Raw genomic sequence first — 23,809 nt, forward strand, 5'->3', positions numbered from 1 at the left:
GGAAGCGATCCAAGAAAGACACTCATTTTTTAATGGCTACATCTGTCCATTTTACCATAGCGGGATGGAGTAGGAGGAAACTGAACACTTCACCAATCCCCAAATGGGGATGGACTTGTTCATTTGCCACACATAATATTTTACTATATTCTTATTATTACTAAGTTATTTCTAATAGTTGAGGTCAGACCCTGGGTTGGCTCACGCCATGCAGAAGTGTAATCGCAGATCTGTGAGTTCAGTATGTCGAATACAACAGGATTCACAGCTGCTCTGCGATTTCCAAATCCTGGAACTGCACACACGTGTCAGAGTAACAGGCACATTCTTCTGCCTGTGGGTCTTTACTGAATTCCAGTTTCCAACTCTTCAATAAGAAAGAGGTTCCTTCCATCTGTTTGTCCCATACCTTCTCATATTTAAACTGCTGGAGAAATTATTCCAATCAATAAAGCCGATTAGTCTTCTGTGTTTTCCCCCGATCTTTAGCATCTGCACTCCTGAAGTCATTCTCATATTAACCTGGTATATTGATTTTGCTTTTCTAAATGACAGCAACTTCAGCCAGGCTGCCTCTCATTCCTTCCCTCCTCAGCCCTTGCTCTTCCTAAAGGGTGATTCCTGACACCCCACAGCGTCATCCCGCCCGCCCCCGCTTCTCCCATCATTTGTAATCATGCCCAGAACCTTCTCTGTCTTCCTCCCACCCCCTGGCCCTGTGACAGCAGAGCTCTCCCCATAACCAAAGGGTGAATATCAGGAGGACTCCGCCCTCCGGGCTAGGTCTTCAGACACTCGCGCTCCCAAATTCCTTCTCCTCGGGCTCCGCTGGTCCGGGAGCGCGCGGCCACCACTGCAGCCGGGAACACCCGCGAGGGCACTGGCGTTAGGATCCGGCGGGTGCTGGATCCCGCTCCCGCCACGACCCCTACCCCGCAGCCCAGGCTGCCACCTCCCTGTCCCCTTCTCTCCCCTCCCGCCCCGCTACCCCGAGGCCCCGCCCCAACCACGCCCCCTGGTTCTCGCCCCTCCCACCGCACGCGTCTCCATTCTTCGCCCTCCCAGGCCCCGAGGCCCCGCCCCGGCCCCGCCCCCGGCTCGTTCCCGCCCCGCCCCCGGCCCGCGTCGCCGTCTCTCGCCCTCCCCGGGCCGCGCGGCCGGAGCTGGCAGGGAGGAGCGGCGGCCGCGGCGGCATCGCGGCCTGGGGACGCCGGCGCTCCGCTAGACGCGACGCCCCCGAGAGCGCCCGCCGCGCGCGGGTCGGCCTCCGGCGGTCCCGGGCTGCCGAGGAGCGTCCGGCGTTCCCCGAGGGCGGGCGTGTCTGCGCAGCGCGGGGCGGGCGCCGAGCGCGGGGCCGCAGCCTGTTGGAGCGCGGGGACCGCCGAGCTGGGGGCGCGGGCAGCCCTGCGGGGGACCGCGCGGGCCCGGCTTCCTGTGCACAGCAGTTTTCTCGAACTCTCCATCTCCGCTTCATTGGGGCGCAACGCTGCCGGGAGACCCCGTCCGGATCTGCCGAAGGTAAGCGGACTTGGCCATTTAGGGGTCTCTTGTCCCCAAACCACAGCCAGAGGTCGGGGGTGGGAAGCGGAGGATGGGGGCCGCATGTTCGTAGGAATAAAAAAATGCAACAGGCGGGGCGGATCAGGAAACTCCTAGCGTTAATGTTTCCTACAGAGAGGAGACTTGTCCAAGACTGAAACTTGGTTAGGTTCTTCAAAACCGGAGACGGGAAAAGGCGAGGCTGCGCCTTAAGTCTGGGTCTGAGCTCCCTCTGGTGGCTTCTGTCAGGATGGAAAAGGAGGCTACAGGTGAGAGATCGGAGCGGGAACTGCTCTCCCGTGCTCCCACACATTGTCTTGATTTCTCCTTTGCGAAGAGCGTCTGGTCTCAGCCGTTCCCTTTACAAAGACACCTTCTGATCCCGTGAAAGCTAAACCCTCAACCGGCGTCAAAAAGAATCCTCTCAACTTTTGCTTTTTAGTCCCGGAGCCCTTTGTGACCGAAACAAGCATGATAGCAGGACTCACCTTTGTGTTAACTGCGTTTGAACAAAACATGTTTAAATAACTAACGCAAGCCCTCGGCAGAATATAAATACTGTCTGTCGAGAAAGTTGTATCTTGTAGCTGCTTGTCGTCTGCCAACATTCATTGTTATCCTAATATGTGCATTTAAAAGTATGGTAAGAAAAGCAATCGCTTGCGCTGAGAGTGTACTTAACAGATTTTATGATGATTCTAAAATTTTTATCAAGAGATTGTAGAACATTGAAATCATCAGTGTATCTCCACTCTCAGCATACCTGTAGCCTCAGAGAATTTCTTTGTTTTATTTTTCCCCCAGAAAGGAGTGTCATGAAAAAGGAACAGAAAAAGAGACGTCTCTGTTGGTGAAAGGGGAGTTTTCTCACCCAGTCGGTGGTTGCTTCATGATTGGAAGAGAAGTACCTGGGTGGCTGAAGAGATTAAATTTTTATAGTTGGACAGACGAAGCTGATAAATGAAGACATGGAAATGCTTTCTCTGGGTCCTAATAGGCTGATGAGTAAGCAAGCCTGAAAAAGACAGATTTGAAATGAGGACAGGAATTTTGAGTTTTTTAAAACCAAGTAGGACTTTGAACACTTTTTGAGGATGTTTTTCTTTCAAAAAATGGAGGAAGAAAAACTTCTCAAAGCAACAAGTGTAAAAAGTTGAGAGGAATAACAACTGAGTTCACACCAAGAATTTGAGTACTTCATCAACTTCTCTGGGTAGACACGCAAAGGTGTCATACACGTATGGTGATTTTGTCATCGGGGATGGCCTCCTATGCTAGGAATGACTTAATTTGGATTTTGGAGTGCTTTTTCTTTTCTTTTTTTTTTTTTAACAAATGTGTGTTTTGACACTTCATGTTAGATAGATTTATGTAAAAGAAGGAAATCCTGAATTCATAGTATGTTTAACTTTATACCACTGTTTACTGCCTGATACAGAAAAATTAGAGGTTTTAACATTCCTTGAAGTTTTATGGGAAGCAAAACTGTGTCAGGGACACAGATACACAGTATAAGTTTTCTCTTTTTGGCAACTGTACTTGGTTTGAATGAGCCGAATGTCAGCTGGATTGCACAGCATATACGATTTACAATCTTGGTTTTATCGAGGCCTTAAATGTATGTTTTCTACTAACAGATGGGAAACACATTGAACACTGTGTTTGACATGTATGCCTAAGGAAAGGAACTCCCCGATGGATCATGGCGTTAATGTTTACAGGACATTTCTTATTTTTAGTATTAGCGATGTTTGCTTTCTCTACTTTTGAGGAATCTGTGAGCAATTACTCTGATTGGGCAGTTTTCACAGATGATATAGATCAGTTTAAGACACAGAAAGTGCAAGATTTCAGACCCAACCAAAAGCTGAAGAAAAGTCTGCTTCGTCCAAGTTTATATTTTGATGCAGGAGAAATCCAAGCAATGAGACAAAAGTCTCGCACAAGCCATTTGCACCTTTTCAGAGCTATCAGAAACGCAGTGACAGTTATGCTGTCCAACCCAACATACTACCTACCTCCACCCAAGCATGCTGATTTTGCTGCCAAGTGGAATGAAATTTATGGTAACAATCTGCCTCCTTTAGCACTGTACTGTTTGTTATGCCCGGAAGACAAAGTTGCCTTTGAATTTGTCTTGGAATATATGGACAGGATGGTTGGCTACAAAGACTGGCTAGTTGAGAATGCACCCGGGGATGAGGTTCCAGTTGGCCATTCCTTAACAGGTTTTGCCACTGCCTTTGACTTTTTATATAACTTATTAGATGGTCATCGAAGACAGAAATACCTGGAAAAAATATGGATTATTACTGAGGAAATGTATGAGTATTCCAAGGTCCGCTCATGGGGCAAACAACTTCTCCATAACCACCAAGCTACTAATATGATAGCATTACTCACTGGGGCCTTGGTGACTGGGGTCGATAAAGGGTCTAAAGTAAATCTGTGGAAACAGGTTGTAGTAGATGTGATGGAAAAGACGATGTTTCTATTGAATCATATTGTGGATGGTTCTTTGGATGAAGGTGTGGCCTATGGAAGCTACACAGCTAAATCAGTCACACAGTATGTTTTTCTGGCCCAGCGCCATTTTAATATCAACAACTTGGATAATAACTGGTTAAAAATGCACTTTTGGTTCTATTATGCCACCCTGTTACCAGGCTTCCAAAGAACTGTGGGTATAGCAGATTCTAATTATAATTGGTTTTATGGTCCAGAGAGCCAGTTAGTTTTTTTGGATAAGTTCATCTTAAAGAATGGGGCTGGAAACTGGTTAGCCCAGCAAATTAGAAGGCACCGACCTAAAGATGGACCTATGGTCCCCTCCACTGCACAGAGGTGGAGTACTCTTCACACTGAATACATCTGGTATGATCCCCAGCTCACCCCACAGCCTCCTGCTGAATACGGTACTGCAAAAATGCACATATTCCCTAACTGGGGTGTCGTCACTTATGGGGCTGGGTTGCCAAATACACAGACCAATACCTTTGTGTCTTTTAAATCTGGGAAGTTAGGGGGGCGAGCTGTGTATGACATAGTTCACTTTCAGCCGTACTCCTGGATTGATGGGTGGAGGAGCTTTAACCCAGGACATGAACATCCAGATCAGAACTCATTTACTTTTGCCCCCAATGGGCAGGTATTTGTTTCTGAAGCTCTCTATGGACCCAAGTTGAGCCACCTTAACAATGTGCTGGTGTTTGCTCCGTCACCTACAAGCCAGTGTAATAATCCCTGGGAAGGTCAGCTGGGAGAATGTGCGCAGTGGCTTAAGTGGACCGGTGAGGAGGTTGGTGACGCAGCTGGGGAAATCATCACTGCCTCTCAACATGGAGAAATGATATTTGTGAGTGGGGAAGCAGTGTCTGCGTATTCTTCAGCAATGAAGCTGAAAAGTGTATATCGTGCTTTACTTCTCTTAAATTCTCAAACTTTGCTAGTTGTTGATCACATTGAGAAGCAAGAAGATTCCCCGATAGAATCTGTCAGTGCCTTCTTTCATAATTTGGATATTGATTTTAAGTACATCCCGTATAGGTTTATGAGCAGGTATAATGGCGCCATGATGGATGTGTGGGATGCACACTATAAAATGTTTTGGTTTGATCATCATGGCAATAGCCCCATTGCTAGTATCCAGGAAGCAGAGCAAGCAGCTGAATTTAAAAAAAGGTGGACTCAGTTTGTTAATGTTACATTTCAGATGGAATCCAGAATCACAAGAATTGCTTATGTCTTTTATGGGCCATATGTCAATGTTTCCAGCTGCAGATTTATTGATAATTCTGATTCTGGACTTCAGATTTCTCTCAATGTCAATAATACTGAACAGGTGGTTTCCATTGTAACTGACTACCATAACCTGAAGACAAGATTTGATTATCTGGGATTTGGTGGCTTTGCCAATGTGGCTGATCAGGGCCAAATAACCAGATTTGGTTTGGGCACTCAAGCAATAGTAAAGCCCATGAGACATGATAGAGTTATTTTCCCCTTTGGATTTAAATTTAACATAGCAGTTGGGTTGATTTTGTGCATTAGCTTGGTGATTTTAACTTTTCAGTGGCGGTTTTACCTTTCTTTTAGAAAGCTAATGCGGTGGATCCTAATACTTGTTATTGCCTTGTGGTTTATTGAGCTGCTGGATGTGTGGAGCACTTGCACTCAGCCCATCTGTGCAAAATGGGCAAGGACAGAGGCCGAGGCAAGTGCGAAGTCTTCATCTTCCGAAGGGCACCACATTGATCTTCCCGATGTTGTCATTACCTCACTTCCTGGTTCAGGAGCTGAAATTCTCAAACAACTTTTTTTCAACAGTAGCGATTTTCTCTACATCAGGGTTCCTACAGCCTACATTGATATCCCTGAAACTGAATTTGAAATCGACTCATTTGTGGATGCCTGTGAATGGAAGGCATCGGATATCCACACCATGCATTTCCGTTTACTCCGAGGCTGGTTGCAGTCCTTAGTCCAAGACACAAAATTACATTTGCAGAACATCCATCTGCATGAACCTAGCAGGGCTAAACTGGCCCAATATTTTACAATGAATAAGGACAAAAAAAGAAAACTGAAAAGGAGAGAGTCTTTGCCAGAACAAAGAAGTAGAATGAAAGGCGCCTTTGATAGAGATGCTGAATACATTAGGGCTTTGAGGAGACACCTGGTCTATTACCCAAGTGCACGGCCTGTGCTCAGTTTAAGCAGCGGGAGCTGGACCTTAAAGCTTCATTTTTTTCAGGAAGTTTTAGGAGCTTCCATGAGGGCATTGTACATAGTGAGGGACCCTCGGGCATGGATTTATTCAATGCTGTACAGTAGTAAACCAAGTCTTTACTCTTTGAAGAATGTACCAGGGCACTTAGCTAAATTGTTTAAAATAAAGGGAGGTAAAGGCAAATGTAACTTAAATTCGGGCTATGCTTTGGAGTATGAATCATTGAGGAAAGAATTATCAAAATCCACGTCAAGTGCAGTCTCCCTGTTGGCTCATTTGTGGCTTGCAAACACAGCAGCGGCCCTAAGAATAAATACGGATTTGCTGCCTGCCAGCTACCAGCTGATCAAGTTTGAAGATATTGTGCATTTTCCTCAGAAAACCACTGAAAGGATTTTTGCCTTTCTTGGAATTCCTTTGTCTCCTGCTAGTTTAAACCAAATATTGTTTGCCACCTCCACGAACCTTTTCTATCTTCCCTATGAAGGGGAAATATCACCAACTAATATTAATGTTTGGAAACAAAACTTGCCTAGAGATGAAGTTAAACTCATTGAAAGCATCTGCTGGACACTGATGGATCATCTAGGATATCCAAAGTTTGTGGACTAGATGCTGCAGGTCAGCAGAAATTTGCACTAATACTTTCTGACCCAACTTGTGGATATGAATTAGAAGAGTTTGTTTATTCTTGTACTCTGTGTGTGTGTATGTGTGGGTGGGTAGGTGGGTCTGTATGTTTTCTGTCTGCTACTTGCACAGAGAGATTGTTTTAAAAGTGGGTACCATAGTTGTCTAGCAAGATTTATTTTTATGTCACCACTTCTCTTGCCTTCGTTTCTCAAATTTTTTCTGCTAAAATGTGTCTGCTACAGAGTTGTAGATGAAGTTATATCACAGGGAGTCGGGGAGATGGGAAGGTTTTAAAGGTTTTTGTCTAACTCTCCTCCATCTGTAACCGTGCTGATGTAGCTTGGAACCTCAACCACTGCTAAAGGCCTTGATTGTTGCTTTACTCAAGCATCTTTTGCTTTCAAGATGGACTACAAAAGTTCCTTATCTTTTTTAAAAGGTCTTCTAACACATTTATCTTCACACCAAAAAAAGAATTTATTTTCCCGTAGGTAATGTTGGTGATATCTCTGGGAAATGGTGAAAGCTCCTATCAGAATATAGGATTTCTTCTGGAAAAACAGCTGGAAATACAGAATGAATATGTTTTTTTGAGTCAGAAACAGTAACCTGAAAAGCCTTCTTAAAGTTTTTGTTTAGAACTAATAAGGAATCAGTCTTTGAACGAGCTGGGTGCCAAGGGCCGGTAGAATACTTTAGACCTGCTTGTCTGTTTAAAACTCTCCCTTCTCTTTTTTGCCTCCTTGAAGCTACAGCTGTTCACAATCACAGCACACCCACCCTGTCCTTTCTGTCACTGTCATGCAAAACAATCAGTAGCTGCTAATTGCTAAACTCCCAATATTTGTGGGGATTTTTTTTCCTGGATGATTAATTTTGCAGTAAAGCCTGACACAGACTTAGAATCAAATTTCTTTTTGAGGAATTGTCACTGTATGACTCAAAGAAAGCAGTGCCACTGCTGCCAGTGTTTCTGTAGACTGGAAACAGAGTTGGAAAACTGCCTGACTTATCTTGCATCCCTTTGAACGAGTTTACAGACTGCCAGTGTCTGCAAAAGTTGAAGGCAAATGGGAGATGATGTCAGAGGCATCTGTTTCCTTTACCATCTGCATCTTATTATAAATGGAGTCATAAAATGTGGTTCATTTTATTTTGGTAGGCTCTGAAATCCAAATGCTATGCCATTATAAGCCAGTGGAGTAATTACAATGTATTGGATGAAAACTATCAGGCAGTGCTGAGACTTGATGAAAATCCCGGTACAGATTGCAGTCTTCTTTCTGATGCTTCAGACTGTGGTTCTACCACACTCTCTGACACTTGGGAGTCTGTCATGCTGACCTAGATAAAAGTGGTTCTTTCTCAGCAGTTTGTTATTATGTCAAAATGTGCCTCCAAAGTGATAAAGCTGTGGATATGTTACATTGCAGCTGCACCTCACTTGGTTGTCATTTTTCTCCCATCAGAGTGTGAATGCAGGCTGCTCCTCTGCCCCCCAATATCTGCTTCCTTCCCAAAGCTCTCACTGCTTCCTCCCTGTGATGTCAGAATTAATGAAAATCATATTCTGTTAATATAGATTGAGAGGGCAACTGAAGACCTGAATCTACACTATTCTTCTCAAGGAAGATTGTTCTTTCTATCTCAGGGTTATCAACAAGCATGTAAGATCGCTTCATGGATGATTATACTATTTCCATTATTGGGCAGAGTCTCAGTGTTGGCTTTCAATTCCCAGGATGTGTGGTCTTGAATTAGATCAAATAAAAAGGCTTAGGGTTGGCAGTAGCATTAGGTCTGATCGAGGTAAGAATTACAGATGTGTGCAGGAAACAAGAAAGAGTAGGAACTACCACTGCCTTTCTTTTAATGTTGTACAGAAACACCCGCAGGCAGAAGGGAGCCAGGTTGAGCATATGGAGGAATCGGGGGAGAGATGGGGAAAATAAGAGAGATAGGAATTCTGTGAATGAATATGGGAACAATATGGGACCATGTTATGGATAGCTAAATAACGGGACACGCAAACAAAATCATCTTCACGGTATATCCTAACTTTCACCACTACGTAGCAATGCCAAGGTGCGTTTCCATCTCTACTTCCCGACTCTCAACCCCAGGGAAAGGTTCCTGGAGGGGGAAGACTTCTATTTGCAGATTCCCCTGTGAGAATGATATGTATGGGTGAAGGATGACTCATCCATTGGATATGCATGCATATCTTCATGCTCCGGACCTCCTACCTTATAATCTCAATACCTAACCCGACTGACTCCCACAACATCCAGGTCCTGCATTCTTAGGGTGTTAGCTTAGGAAAACTTCAAATAGCCTCTACACTTAGTTTTATTCTTATCATCTTGAAAATGAAAGAACGATTATCACTATGTGACACTTCTAAAAGAAACACTTATAAAACATCCTCTCTGTAAAATCAATCTCTATCTTCATTAACTTACCCAAACTTAGGCTTAATTGGGATAAAAGCTGTTATTAAAGTAATAGCATATAAATCCCGAAATTTTGAAAGAATGTGTTAATTTTGCTGACAAAAGTAACATAAATAAATGTAGTGGTAATAGTTAATCTGGTTTTCAAAAGTTTGAAATAAAGCGAATTACTCATTTAGGATGAATTAGTCTATAACCAGAGACTTGAAATTACTGTAATGAAAATTTCAGGATAGGAAATGGGAGAATCTGTTCAGGAAAAAGAAGGTAAATCTATGAATATGCTTCAGTTTAATTTATAGAAACCCAAAGAGGCACAAATTTTAAGGATCTGACACAAGAATTCGCACATGTTAGGCCTAGACCCCAAATATTAGACATTTGGTTGGCTGTCTTTTTAGACAAACAGAAGAATTAGTGAATACCTGGCAAGAATGTCAAATTCCCAGATGTGGCAGAGGACCTGCCATACCATCCTCAGCAACCGCATTCAAAACAACCTCCCCCCCACACACACTAGCATGTCTTAAAAATTCCTCTTCTGTAGAAATGCCACCCCTCCTCTCTGTCACTTACTTTGGATTAGCATCATTTATCTGCAGAGTTTTGGGTACATCATCAAGGATCCTAGCCATTCTTGATATATAAAGTATATCACATTCAGTTATCTATAAGTGAATAAACATGAACAATGGTTTTGAAGTTGCTATGTTTGATTAGCTTGATTAGCTCGTATCATAATTAGAAAAATATTCACTGATAATTTAGGAAAAAATTGCAATAGAAGGCAATATGTTATAACACCACTTCCAGAGGTAAGGGCACCTGACAGTCTAAGATCTATCAAGGAATTTAACATGTGAGCTATTTTACTGCTCATTCAAATCTTCACCAAAGTAGGTCTATAATATATCTAAAAATAGCTGCTACGTTAATTTTTCCAGCACTCAACTGGTTTCATTATTTCCCTTAATGTTGGCAGAAAAATCCAAATAATATTTTAAGAACAAAATGACTGAAATTTTGTGCAAAGGATGATAGAAACTTCAAACAATAGGTTCTTATATTCTCTGATTGATTTGTAGATGCTTGAGCTATAATTTATATGAACTTATGTTTTATTTAGTCCAAGTAACACATACATGTTTAATTGATGGTAATTCCAAAGATTGGTTCAGCTAAGGCTTCCAACCATGGGATTTTTTTGTTTTGTTTTCTTTCACCCCTATCTAGTTATGCAGCAAAGAAAACAGACTGAAAATCATAAGCTAGTTTATTGGAACTCCATGTGTAACAGAAGTCTTTAATAAATAAATAAGAAGCAAAATGCAACTTGTCTATGGTTGGGATAATTTTTAATAGCCCTCTTTAGGTCTTCGAGTAACTGTGGGGATTTTGTGTGGAGCTGGAAAGGCAGAAGTTGGGAAATGCAGGATAAGTTGAATATTGATACACAGTCCCACAATTTCAGCCACTAGTCTTGCACCCTTTGGTGATGGGCAAGCCTTGCCTCTGCTTCCCTAACTTAATTCCAAGTCCTGTCTGTGACTTGGACTCAGTCCATTTTACTCTTCTACATGCATCATCCCAGCCTATTAAATGGTAAGAACGTCCCTGTCCTATGCATCAGTGCTCGACAGCTGCCCCTCCTGCCGCTGGTAAGATCTTCATTCAAGCATGACATCACTAAAAAGAAGGTTCTTGCAGGTTACTTAAGGCATTCTAAGTAGATTATGCACAGGGCTGGGAGTGAAAACTTTTGTTAAAGAAGGTTAAGGATCTATCATGAATTAGTCATTTAATATGTGCTAAACATTGAACCGTAAGGTTTTCGTGTATTCATTACAATCCTCACTACAGCACTACATGACACTTATTTTACAGATAAATTTGAAGTCCATATTACCTCTATAGGGAATATGTTTTTGTGAAGGAATTTTGAGTGGACTTACAGTTCATGTGTCAATTCACTTATTCACCATACTTTTTGAGTATCTGCTGTCAAGGTATTGATTAGCATGAAGGAAGGACACAAAAGCTAGTTGACTTGGAGAGACTCTGGAGACCCTACTGGAGACCCTAAAAGCTCTCCAGACTTTAAAACTAGCCAGGAATTCATGAAGAAGAGAAGGAGAGGAGGGGCGTTCCAGGTAGCGATAACCGGGAAAGGCACTGAGAACTGTTATCTGTTCTGCGGTAGATGTGGTTTCTTTCTGAAATGGTGGTTATGAGGAAAGGAAGTAGTTTATCAAGTTAGAGGGAGTTATTGGAAAATTTGGATAGAGATCACCACCTGTGTTTTCCTTAATTAGTCTTTGACTCACTAGTTGTCATAGGACATCCGTTAATAAGTAGCCTTTCCAAAAGGCAAGTGCAAATAGAACAGAACAAAACAAAAGTACATGCTTGCTCTCTCCCCATTTCCAGTCACTCAACTACCCCAGCACATTTATAACAAAGAAGTTTGCTCTGTAGTTGAATATCAAAGGATGCCTGAAGAGGAAAGAATGTGTGACTGTGGTCTGGTGTGCATGCTGATCATTGCCAGGAATAACAGTAAGGAGGATAACTGGGTATGTTTCTTGTGGACTCCACCTGGCCAAGGACATCTTCTTTTCCTCTCCCTCCCCCCTCTAAGTACCTCCATCCACATTACCAGGCACTGCTATCAATTCTGGGAATGCACTGGTGAATAAAACACACTTGAGCCCTGCCTCCATGGAACTGACGGTCTAACGGGGACTATAAAGAAACATACTCTGCATTTCACGATGTTCCTAGCACAAAGGAGCCTGCACCAAGTGGGAAGTGAATATTCTTGTCAAATCTGTGACTAGCAGTCAAATATATTCAAATAGAATCATTTTAGGAATAAAACAATCTGTTTTTCTTTTCTCTACCTTGTAAATAATACCGGAAGGAAGGAAGGGAAGGTAGCAAAGAGGGAAGGAAGGAAGGATGGATGGATGGATGGAAGGAAGGAAGGAAGGTACTCTGAACCTAAAGCTGAACACAGAAACTAAGGTGCACAAGGAAAATCATTCCTCTGACAATTGTGTTAATTATTGTATGGGCTATTTAAGAATCTCTTTGAAGTCTGATGTAGTTAAAACTTTAGGGAAAAAAAGGATAAATTATAATCTGAGCAAATCTTTTTCATAGTACATTGCAATTGCTCTTTCCATTTTATTTCTTTAAACTATTTCTGTATTACTCTTACTCTCTTGAGATGCAATGTAATTTTTATTTGAAGCATATTAACACTGGTATTGAATTTCACCTACGTGTCTCAAATTGTCAAATGTCCTAGATATGTGGTGTTTTCCCATATGTTGTCTTTCTATTTCCAAACTTAGGATATATAGATTTTTAATGACTTAAGAAAGCAAATGTTCTTGCTCATTTGACATCCGTGAAGTTCTCCATTCCTCTTTTTGGAAGTCAGCTCAGCTCCCATCACTGTCACTTTCCTCATTTAGTAAATGAGCAATGTATTCTAATCCCTGCATTAAAATCTGGCACCTTTCAAGCCTGCCCTACTGGCCTGGTGGTTAAAGTTTGGTGCTCTCCCTGCTTCCATGGCCCAGGTTTGCTCCCCAGTTGCAGAACTACACCATCCACCTGTCAGTTGCCATGCTGTGGCAGTGGCTCACATAGAAGAACTAAAAGGACTACAATTAAGATATACAACCATGTACTGGGGCTCTGGGGAGAAGGAAAAAAAAGAATAAGATTGGCAATAGATATTAGCTTGGCACATCCTTCCCTACAAAAAAAAAAACATGGCACCTATCTCTGAAAAGTGCATAAGACACTTATCTTATTCCTTGTGTAATGCAAATAATGTTCTAAAACCATGTTGTGCTGCAATGAGAGGTTACATCCCAATTTTATTGGTATTTATTTATTTATTGTTTTAATTATGTATTCATTTATTCCTTTATCTTGTTCCAAAAGATTAATTTTGTTGTAGATTTGTTTAAAGTTGTTGGAATTTTAAAATATGGCTGTTATAACTTATCTCAAGCCATTTTAATTTGATGCCTTAATGCAATACTTCACAAAACTTTGAAGGAGGATTTATTTATCTGTATGAGAACATATAATACAGCCAAGAAGTGGTGCAATTGCTTTCCTAAGATACCCATGAAAAGATAAATGCATATAAAGAATGCAGTTAATAAAAATTAACGCCACACAAGCAAAATAGATGGTTTTTACTTCTCATTTTCAAACACTAACCTGAGCGCCCTGGCTAATTCAATGCTAACCAAAACATGGCACAGTTAACAGTTGGTTTATGTGTGCTGATGAACAGGTGGTTATTTCTGTAGATTTACCAAAATAAACTGAAATTATACACAGTCAGTTATCTTTTATCCAACATTCATTATAAGACTATCTAAAATACCGCATTTGTGGAACACGAGCAGAAAGGTACATGCTTGTATACACACATAAAAACTTCGCAGAATCCCATTACCATAAGAGCATAAGGTTTTCTCTAACCAACAGACTGCACTGGTGGGTTTTTCACAAGTCTTGTTTGTACCCCCCAGTTCCTGGCTTAATTCAAAAGAGGAGATTTCTATTAAAAATGTTATATTTACAACATTTTTGTATCTGATATGAGCTTTGAAATTAGATAGAATAATAAAAATCCCTAGGTCAGTAGATACTGACCTGCTGTGAGGTCTTAAGCAAGTTTCTTCATTTTAAATCTCCATTTTCCCATCTGTGAAATTCTCAAAGTTGATGCAAGAATTAAATAAAACCACGTGTGAAAGTGAATAGAACAGTACTTGTTTCCTCTTTGTGTTCACCTCCAATTCTCTAGTCTTCTTGGATATATATACCCAGAGAGAGAGAGGGAGTGCAGAGATATGCTAACTTTGATCCTTTTATTGTATGTGCCCCAAGGAAAGGCAAACCCATGTATAATGTGATGCACCATTTTCTCAATGACAAGATATTAAAAATATTTTCAGATAACTTGAGCATACATAGTTAAGACATATAGACCAGACGTCTATTCTACTATTTAATGTGTTAATTGAGTTGCACAAACATGTAAAATCACAATTATACAATTAATATATTAATTGGGAAATGCTTTTGTATGTTCATATTTCAAGAAAAATTTTATTCAAACTTGCACTTACTTCAGTTTCAGTCTTCATCATTTCTAGAGCCATGTTTTGAGTTTTTCCAGAGTATATCATATTGACTTCTGACTTTTATTGCGATATAAAACTTTTTCAATTCAAGTATGATGCTATTACTCGAAATTTCATTCCATGTTACAAATGCCATTTTTATAAGAGTAAGCATAACTTTGTGTTCATACCATCATTCAGTAGATATGTCATTGTGATCTTCTACATTGTAACTATTGTGTTTTACCTATTTTAATGTTTTCCACTTATTTATCATGAAATATGCATAAAAGTTGGGGGTCTCTAAGACTATGTGTGAACACTGCATTTACTTCACTGGCTAGGATGGAATAAGTGGAAATCAATCAGAAGTAGCATGTCTAAATTACACTTATATGTGTATATATAATAATTATTCACCTTGACACCATACGTAACAAAGGATTATATTAATATAAAATTACCTAGTCTACATAGAATAACTTTTGCTTTTATTTCACTTGTCATTCACACATATTCTTTGCGTTGGGGCACATTATCCTCTGGTTGGTGCTTTGTAAGTTTGGATGCTTTCTCTCTTTCACAACTATAGATTGGGACCTAGGAGCAAATTCCAGAGCCTCCAGCCAGAAACTCAGCCTTCCAGCAAGGAGTGCAAGAGAACATGCACCTCTGCGTTGGGACCAAGTGCCATAGACCTATGATAGTAGGGTTCATGCTCTTGATAGAGAGGAATTCCTTTTCTGTGATTAGTTTTCCCTTGCGTGTTGCTGTCCACTCCTTTGCTGTGGTTCACCGTATGTGAATTAGAAAACACTATTGTGTTGATCTTTGAGTATGCCAGCTCTACTGCCCCCACTTATCAGACTCTAGGTGCAGTGGATATGCAAAATAAGTTACAGCAATATGTTGACACTGAAGAGATGTGTTGGCCCAACTGGGAAATCAGAAGCCCTCCTCTATGATACTGATAAGTTTCTGTGGCTAGAGCTGGGACTTCAAATTCATATACTCACAAAGTCTACAATATGGTACAAAGCATGTATGATGTAAAATATATTAATAACATGAACATGAGTATACCTACCATCAACTCTAAGAAATGCACAATTAATACTAATAGTTAAGCCTCCCATCTGACCTTCCATTGTCACATCCTCCTCTCCCACCAGCCATCCCAGAGGAAACATCCTTCCTGAATTTTGTGTTTTATTCTCTTACTTTTCTTTATAGCTCCTCCACATATGTCTCTCTCCTTATCAACATATTGTGTATTTTTGCATGTTTTCCAACTTTGTGTAAGCCTTAACATACTGCATATATTCTGTGCAGCTTGCTTTTCTTTTGTCTGTCTACTGCGTGTTGATATTTGTAGGTGAAGATCACTTATTTTCAACTTGTTGTGTTCCGCTATATGAATAGGCCGTTATCTGAACATACCATTATCTATCTGTTATCCTGTCAATGGATTTCGGGAATATTTCTAATTTTTGCAAATTCAAGCGTTGTATATAAAAATTCTTATATATGTTCTGTAATGCACATATACAAGAATTTTGTTACTGTGTTTTGTTTGTACCCAGAACCTTCCCACCCATCCCCAACGACCCTCCTTCCTTGTATGTATATCTAGGGCAGAAAGCACATCCTCAACTATTTTAGACAATGCCAAATTACTATTTTTCTAGATTGCCTCTACAAATTGACATTCTAACCGTTATAGAAAAGTTTCTGTTGCTCCAGATTTTCTCCTGCACTTGACATTTTCAGACTTTTTAATATTTTCCTGTCTGGTAGGGTAGAAGAGTGTCACATTTTTGTTTTCATTTGCGGTTCTCTGATTATTAATGACACATAGCATATACACAACTGTGTGCGCACACACACACTTATATAGTAGTCCGTATTTTTTCCATTTGTGTTTCTTTTGTGAAATGAAATCTATGTTCATGTTTTTTAATCCATTTTTCTCGGGTTCATTTTTTAATTGATTCATTGAAGTTTACCATATAGTAATAATACTAACCATTTTTTGGTTATGTGTATTGTGAATAGTTTTTGGCTTATATTTACATGGTCTTTGTACTATGACTTTTGTGGTATATTTTGACACACAGATGTTCTTAATTTGAATGTAAGTGAATATGTCAGTGTTTTCCTTTTATTTATGGGTTTTTTTTTTTGCAACTTATTAAAGAATCTTTCCCAAAGTCCTGGCACTAAAAATGTTCTCCTCTATTCTCTTCTAAGCATTTTAATTTTTGTATTTGTTATTTATTGCTGCATAACAATATTACCACAAACTTAATGACTTAACACACATTTGTTATCTCAGAGTTTCTGTGGGTTGGGAATCCAGGCAGGGCTTACCTGGGTCCTCTGGTCAGGGTCTTTCATAAGCATAGCTACAATCAGTTGCTGGCTAGGACTGGGATCTCACCTGAGACTCACCTGGAGAAGCATCCTCTTCCAAGTTCTGTGGTTGTTGGCAAGATTTGGTTCCTTGTGGGTTGTTGAACTAAAAGCCTCAGTTCTTTTCTGGTTGGTGGCTGAGGATCACCCTCAGTCACTTGCCATGTGGGCTTCTTTATGTGGCAGTTTATTTCCAGAAAGCCGGGATGAGAGAGAATCAATCGATAGAGACACTGCTAACAACGTAGCATATCATGGAAGTGACACCCGATCAACTGTGGTTAGAAGCAGGTCACAGGTCCCACCCACCCAAGGGGAAGGGATTACACAAGGGAATGAATACCAGCAGATGTAAGAATTGGGAGTCAGTTTAGAGTCTGTCTGCCACACATTTTGTCTTTTATATTTAAATATTTAATCTGCCTTATATTAATTGTATTTATTCTGAGATAGTTGTTTCTTCTGTGTGGATAACCTGTTGTCCGAGACTGAAAAGATTGAATAACCTTTTCTTTCCCACTAACCTGCAATGCCGTCTCTACCGCCTATCAGGTCCTTATATTTTGTGTGAGTCTCTTTCTGAGCTCTGTATTCTGGCAAATTTGTTTACGCCAATGACAATACCACATTGTCTTAAATACTATAGTCTTTTTGTGATAGTCTTTTTGTGATATAGTCTTTTTTGAAATCTGGCCAGGCAAATCTCTTTTCTTCTGTTTTACCTCATTTTGTCTTAGACCTTCTTAAGCCTTTGTTCTTCCATATGCATTTTAGAATTAGTTTGCACAGTTCCTCAAAGCAAACAAAGAACAATACATGCTAACTGTAAGTGCATTACATCAATTTTGGGAGAATTGACTTCTTTACATTAATTAGTCTCTATTCATGAGCATGATATGTCTCTCTTTTTATATAATTCTTGTTAATCCTTTGATAGATTTAAGTCTGAGCACTTTGTATATTGTTATTACAGCAGATAATATTTATTTTTAATTATATGTTCTGTTACTAGTCTATAGAAAATGTGATTGACTTTTGTATATTTATATTGTATCAGGGACCTTGTTAAATCCTCTTAATAATTTAATAATTTGCCTGTAAATTCTTTCAAAATACGTAGGTGGTTTTGTAATCTGTAACTAATGAGAATTATATTTCCTTCCTTCTAATCTTACAACTGTTTAATATTCTTACTGCATTTGTTAGGGCCTCCTTGTAAAGTACTGAATGGATTTGGTAATCGTGAGTGTTGTACTGTTCCTAATGTGAATGGATTGCTTCTTCATTTCACCACTGAGCAGATGGATGCTGTATCATAGATTGACCTTATCAGGATGTGGTATTCCCTCTATTCCTATTTGGAATATTTGATAAGTAACTTTTTATCATCAGTGCATGCTGAGATTTATTCAATGCTGTTCCTGCATTTATTGTAATAGTCCTATATTTCTTTATCTTATCTGTTAATATGGTGTATTATGTAAAAGTATTTTTTTTTCTTTTGAGATTAAACCAAACTTGATTTGCTATGATAAAACCAGCCTGGCAATGATTCATTATATTTGTATACGTTGCTGGATTGAGTTTGTTAATAATTAATTTAAGATATTTATATCAGCATTTGTAATTGTGATTTTTTCATACTAGTCTAATTTTAAAGTCGGTATACTTGTCACATAAAATAAGTTAAGGATGTTCTATTTTTATACTCTCTAGAAGAGTTTGCGTAAGATTGAATGTTTATTAGAACTCATCTGTAAAATAACTGGCCATTGTGTTTCATTTGTGATAACGTTTTAACTTGATGTACAATTTATTTGATGGTTATATGCTTGTTTTATTTAGCTCATGTATTTATTTTGAAGTCTATTTTGGCAAGTTATATTTTTAAATGATTTGCCTTTTTCTTTTAATTTCTCACATTTATTGACCTAAACTTGCTCATAATGCGTTCTGCTTTACACCTTACGCCTTTTTTTCATCGTTAATATTGAGTTTGTGAGCCTTATTTCTGGTGGTTTTTGGCTGGTAGACATTGACAAAAAATAATGGGCCATAAATTAAATCGCCTTTTATAGAGGTCTTTCAAAGACTATAACTTTCAGCTTTTTTTGTCCCTGCCTACTATTTTATGCTTATTTGCTATTGTATAACTTTGGCTCCTGATCTTATATATTTCCTTCATTCTATTTTATTTATTTTCTCTAATTTGCTGTTGTTGTGTTTTGTATCTTTAATTATATACCCCATTATTTTTTTGTCAATGTCCGCCAGCCAAAAACTACCAGGAACAAACTGGATTTATTGGCTGTTACAGTAAGAGGAATTTAAATAGTACAACTTTGCTCTGAATTAGCTGCTATCAGGAAGTGGGGGTAATTCTATGATTGGATATCTGAATAAGTCTTATCTAGAAGGAGGGAAGAGTAGAGAGAGGCTGAAGCTGTAATTGGTAAAGAAGTAGCCATCACTTCTCTTAGCTGGGAGAGAGCAATGTGTAGTATTCTATGGTTTGGAAGGTGTTTATGTATTTTTTTGTGAAAGACATGATTACAGAGTGGTCTTGTTTTTGTCTTGATCCATTATAATCACAGGGTTGCTTTGTCTTTTGAAATTACTTATGTTCAACAGGAGGACACCAGGCCTGGCTAATGATGACAGGCCAGCTCCTGGATGTCAAGAGCTACTTTGTTTTGTTTTTCATTCTCATTTAAAAATATTATTATTTTTACCGTGTTAATTTAAGGTAATTGATTTACCTCTGAAACCATATTGCTTGTGTCCAGACATTTTAATAAGTAGTTTTTCCATTATCCCTTATAAGTATTTTCTGAATTCCAGTGTGATCTCATATACAACCATGAGTATTAATTCTTGTCTTCAGAGGATTTCTCTAAGTGATCTCTTGTCACTTTTTATCTTCAGTACATTGCAGTCAGAAACTATGGACTGTGTGGCACCCATTTTGTGAAATGTACGTCTCTCTGCCTGGATATGGACTGGTATCTGGTAAATTTTCGTAAATGCTGCATGTGTCATGTAAAATAATGGATACTCTTCACTGTTTGCGTATGATGTTCTAAAAATGCCTGCAGTATCTAGCTTGACAATTTTCATATTCAAAACGTGTATCCATATGAGTTTTTTCTAATCTTTCAATTACTATAAAAGGTATATGTCATTAGATGCATATGCACATTATTAGGTGCATATAATCTAGTGTTTGTTGTAAATTTTATGAATTGAGCCTTTATATAGTAAAGGCTCTTTATTTCTGGCATTGCTTTTGGCTAACAGAATTTTTTTTATGATACTCGATAACATAAATGTTTCTCTTGTTTAATACTAGCCTGGCATGTAATTTTTCATCTTGATATTTTCAAACATTTTGCGGCCTTATTTTTTCGAATACTTCTTATAAGTAGAATATAGTGAATTTTTATTCATAGCCTAAGAATCATTGTCTTTTATTATCTGAAGTCTTTAATCTATTTATATTCATTGTGATTATTGAAGTGTTCAGATTTGTTTATAATAATTAGTATGTACTTTATATCTCTATTATATTTCTTTTAAATTTTCTCCCTTCTTGATTTATTTTTAATTGATTGTTCCTCCCTCTCTTTTACTGATTTAGAAGCAATGCATCCTGTTTCTCTTATTTTGAGACAGTATGGAAAAATTAAAACTGAAGATTACTGTTTTCTACACCCAATTTTTCTTTATATTTATGCATATGTTTACTTTTTTTTTGTCCTTTCTAGCCCATCAAGCTGTTCAAGCCTTTCTTCTGTGTCTGTCTGTTTTTTTTTTTTCCTATTTTCGGTATATCTTAATGTTTTCTCAATTTTTGTTTGCCTGAAATATGTCTTTTTTGACGTTCATTCTTGCAAAATAAGTTTGCTGTACATGCAGTCCTGGGTTAACAGCACTTTGAATATATTATTCTACTGATTCTTTGGCTGCTTCTGCCTTCTTTGTGAAATAGGTAGCAAGGTTAACAGCTGAGAATAAATATGGATGAAGAGGGTGTTGGAAGTTAGAGGAGAGAAAAGAGGGTATGAAATTTTCATCTAGGAGAATGAGGGCAGAAAGGGGTAGAAGGAGAAATTGTAGAAAGAGTCTGCAGGGTCCCCTTGATCGTCATGACTCTGCATTTAAAGTAAGAGACTCGGTTTCTCCCGGCTTGGTTCAGCTGCACACAACGAAGTGTGGAAAAATGGAAAGCTGGATTGACCAGATTGTGGTTGTTGCATTGTGAGATGACAGGGGAAGAGAATATGAGATGAGGTTGTATGCGGGGGACTGATTGCAGAGTAAAGAGGCTTATGAGGAAATGAGACTTAGGAGACATAGTTACAAAGGATTTTAGATTCTGATGGCGTGAGAGACTGTTGGAGTGGAGCTCTAGCTGGGAAGATCGGACCCAATGCTCTAAGAGTGGGATCCTTGAAACTGAGATTATCGAGGCATTGACATTATTGCTAATAACAAAATCTAGGGCAGTGGTTCTAAAACTTTTTTTGCTTGAAAACGCTTTGCACTCTTAAAAATTGAGTGCTCACAAAACTCTGTTTTATATAAATGTTTAACATACTCAAAATTAGAACTGAGGATTTTTTTAATATTCATTTATAGGTTTATTTAAAAATAACAGCAGTAAACCCATGATAGCATGATATATGATATCAAAATTCTTTGATAAAAATTACTATATTTTCCAAAAGAAAAAAAATAGAAGAATGTCATTGTTTTATGTTTTTACAAATCTCTTGAATGTTTGGCTTATTAGAAGACAGCTGGATTTGCGTATGTGCTTCTGGATCACATGATGTGATTAGCTCTGGAAAACTCCACTGTAGACTTGTGAAAAACTGAGAGTTAAAAAGAGAAATAATTTCTTTATATTATTGTAAAAATGAGTTTTCCCTCACCGTCTGAAAGTGTCTCAAGGACCCCAGGGATCCACGGAGCACAGACTGAGAGTCACTGGTCTCGAGTATGACAGAAGGAGTGAAGGAATAAAGACATCTGATTATTTGAGATGAGAACATCCAGGAACTAAGAGCCCAGAGATTTGGAAGGAACATCTATGTGTAAGGTGATCAAAAAATATGTCACCAACCTGGTATAATTATGAGATTAAAAGAACATTGAAAATAATTTCTTAAACTATATGTTAATTCTGGAATTGTTGCAAGCAGACTAGGACATTTGATGGATATTGAAATTACAAATAATAATAACAGGAGAAGTGTTGAGAGGTTAACAGTAAGCCGGGAGATGAAAAGTTATGGAATGGGGTGGAGTTGGAGAAGGACTATGCCAGGCAGGATAATGAATGAATGGCATAGTCTAATGACCAGAGACTCAGCACTGGGTGCTTTTTGGGAGGAGGAATAATAATTATCTAGAAGGTGAAAAAGAAGCCAAAGGACACCTGCTCCACCTTCAGAACCAGGCAGGAGGAGAGTAGAAGAGAGCACAGCCAGTGCTTGAATGAAGCTCAAAGGAATAAATGTCCTCTGGTGTGAGCCAACTTGCAGCAGGAACAAGCGAGGAAAAGGAATGTGCAGAGAAGAGATTGAGGCTGTAAGGGATTTTGCTGGCTGACGTCCCAGGGGCACAGTGCAAGGGTTTCAGGAGTCAGAGAAGGGACAGAAATAGCTTGGAACAGTGTCATTTGGTTTTAGAGTGTGGACAACAGAATAATGTCATAGTCTTGGGATTCTTGGGGTGACTAGCAGTAAACAGGTATTAAGGGCATAATGAAATTAGTTATAATGGTCTCAAGGCAGGTAACGGTTAGGAGGCTGTGAGGATTAGAGGTGGAAGGTTGAGGATTTAGTTTGGCTACAGCTAACAGACAACAGTGGCTTACTACATAACGATTTCTCTACCTCCCATATGAGAGAGGTGCAGAGATACATAATACGAGGACTTGTCAATGTAGCTCCCCCGTGATAAGGGACACGGCTCCTTCCACCCTTAGCATGTTTCTCCATCATTCTCAGCATGTGCTTGCCATTTCTAAGATTGCCTCATGAGCCAAGACAGCTAGGAGGGCTCATCCACCATTACTGCATCCCAGGAAGCAGGAAAAAGGAAAGACAAGCATCCCAGCTGATGTACTCATTTTAAAAGATCTTTCCAAAAAGAGCCTCCCATCCAACAGCTTCCACGTTTCTGAGCTATAATTTTGGTAGAAAAGAAAAATTTCTGGAATTACCTCAAGAGATTTAAAAACAGCAGTGCAGAGGCATTAGCTTCCCCAGGTTCCTTTCTCCTTGGCCTGGGGTGGTCCGAGGTATCTGCATTTTTAAAAATGCTCTCTCTCCAGGGGATTCTGTTGTGTGGCCCGGATTGAGATCTGCTGCATTAGGCAGATAACATTCCAATCACTTACAGTTGTTTCTTGTTTTTTGTGGTAGTCACGGTCTATGTAATTGCTGCAAACACTGAACTAGTGAGTGCTGCACCATTGCTCCTAGGGAAAGTGCACGGCTGGGTCCCTTCATGTTTCTGTTCCCTACATTTTTGTCAACTGATCAGTGCCTAACCTTTTTTATGTATATTTCTGTTTAAAGACATCTTATTTAATTTATATTGATGATTCATTTCAACATTGAACTCATGGCCGACAACTCATTTCCTCTGTAAGTACATCACAGCCTTCTTATGCCTAGGAACACAAGGCAGCACTTCATCATTATGCTTCAGGATTTCCAACAGGGAAATCACCAAGAAAAGCCCCCAGAATGTGAAAAGTAAGGCACTCGATCGACCCTGAAAAGCACACTTGCTTACAGTAGGAGAGCTGAGACAAGAAGGCACAGCCTCATCTTGCCCAACCTCAGCTGGGTATGTGAGTGCTGGGGGCCTCTGAT

General features: G+C 39.4%; 2 protein-coding genes across 3 annotated transcripts in view; both read left to right on the plus strand.

Moving 5' to 3' along the window:
- The first annotated feature begins 208 nt into the window (after positions 1-208).
- Positions 209-6,857, plus strand: LOC106846329 (dermatan sulfate epimerase like). The gene is made up of 3 exons (XM_070514497.1): positions 209-313; positions 784-1,518; positions 2,344-6,857. The coding sequence occupies exons 1-3, from the start codon at positions 209-211 to the stop codon at positions 2,356-2,358; spliced, it is 855 nt and encodes a 284-aa protein (XP_070370598.1). The 3' UTR covers positions 2,359-6,857.
- DSEL (dermatan sulfate epimerase like) overlaps positions 2,362-23,809 on the plus strand; it is a 49,260-nt gene continuing 27,812 nt past the window's right edge. Inside the window, exons 1-2 of one of the 2 annotated variants that reach the window (XM_044774849.2) lie at positions 2,362-6,889; positions 15,103-17,336. In XM_044774849.2, coding sequence (XP_044630784.2) covers positions 3,242-6,880 — 3,639 coding nt within the window. In that variant the 5' untranslated portion in view covers positions 2,362-3,241 and the 3' untranslated portion in view covers positions 6,881-6,889; positions 15,103-17,336. Of the gene's footprint in view, positions 6,890-15,102; positions 17,337-23,809 lie in introns of those variants that run through there. The other variant, XM_044774851.2, reaches the window with a different exon arrangement.

The sequence above is a fragment of the Equus asinus genome, chromosome 7 (genome assembly GCF_041296235.1).
Source record: "Equus asinus isolate D_3611 breed Donkey chromosome 7, EquAss-T2T_v2, whole genome shotgun sequence".
NCBI classification, from domain to species: Eukaryota; Metazoa; Chordata; class Mammalia; order Perissodactyla; family Equidae; genus Equus; species Equus asinus.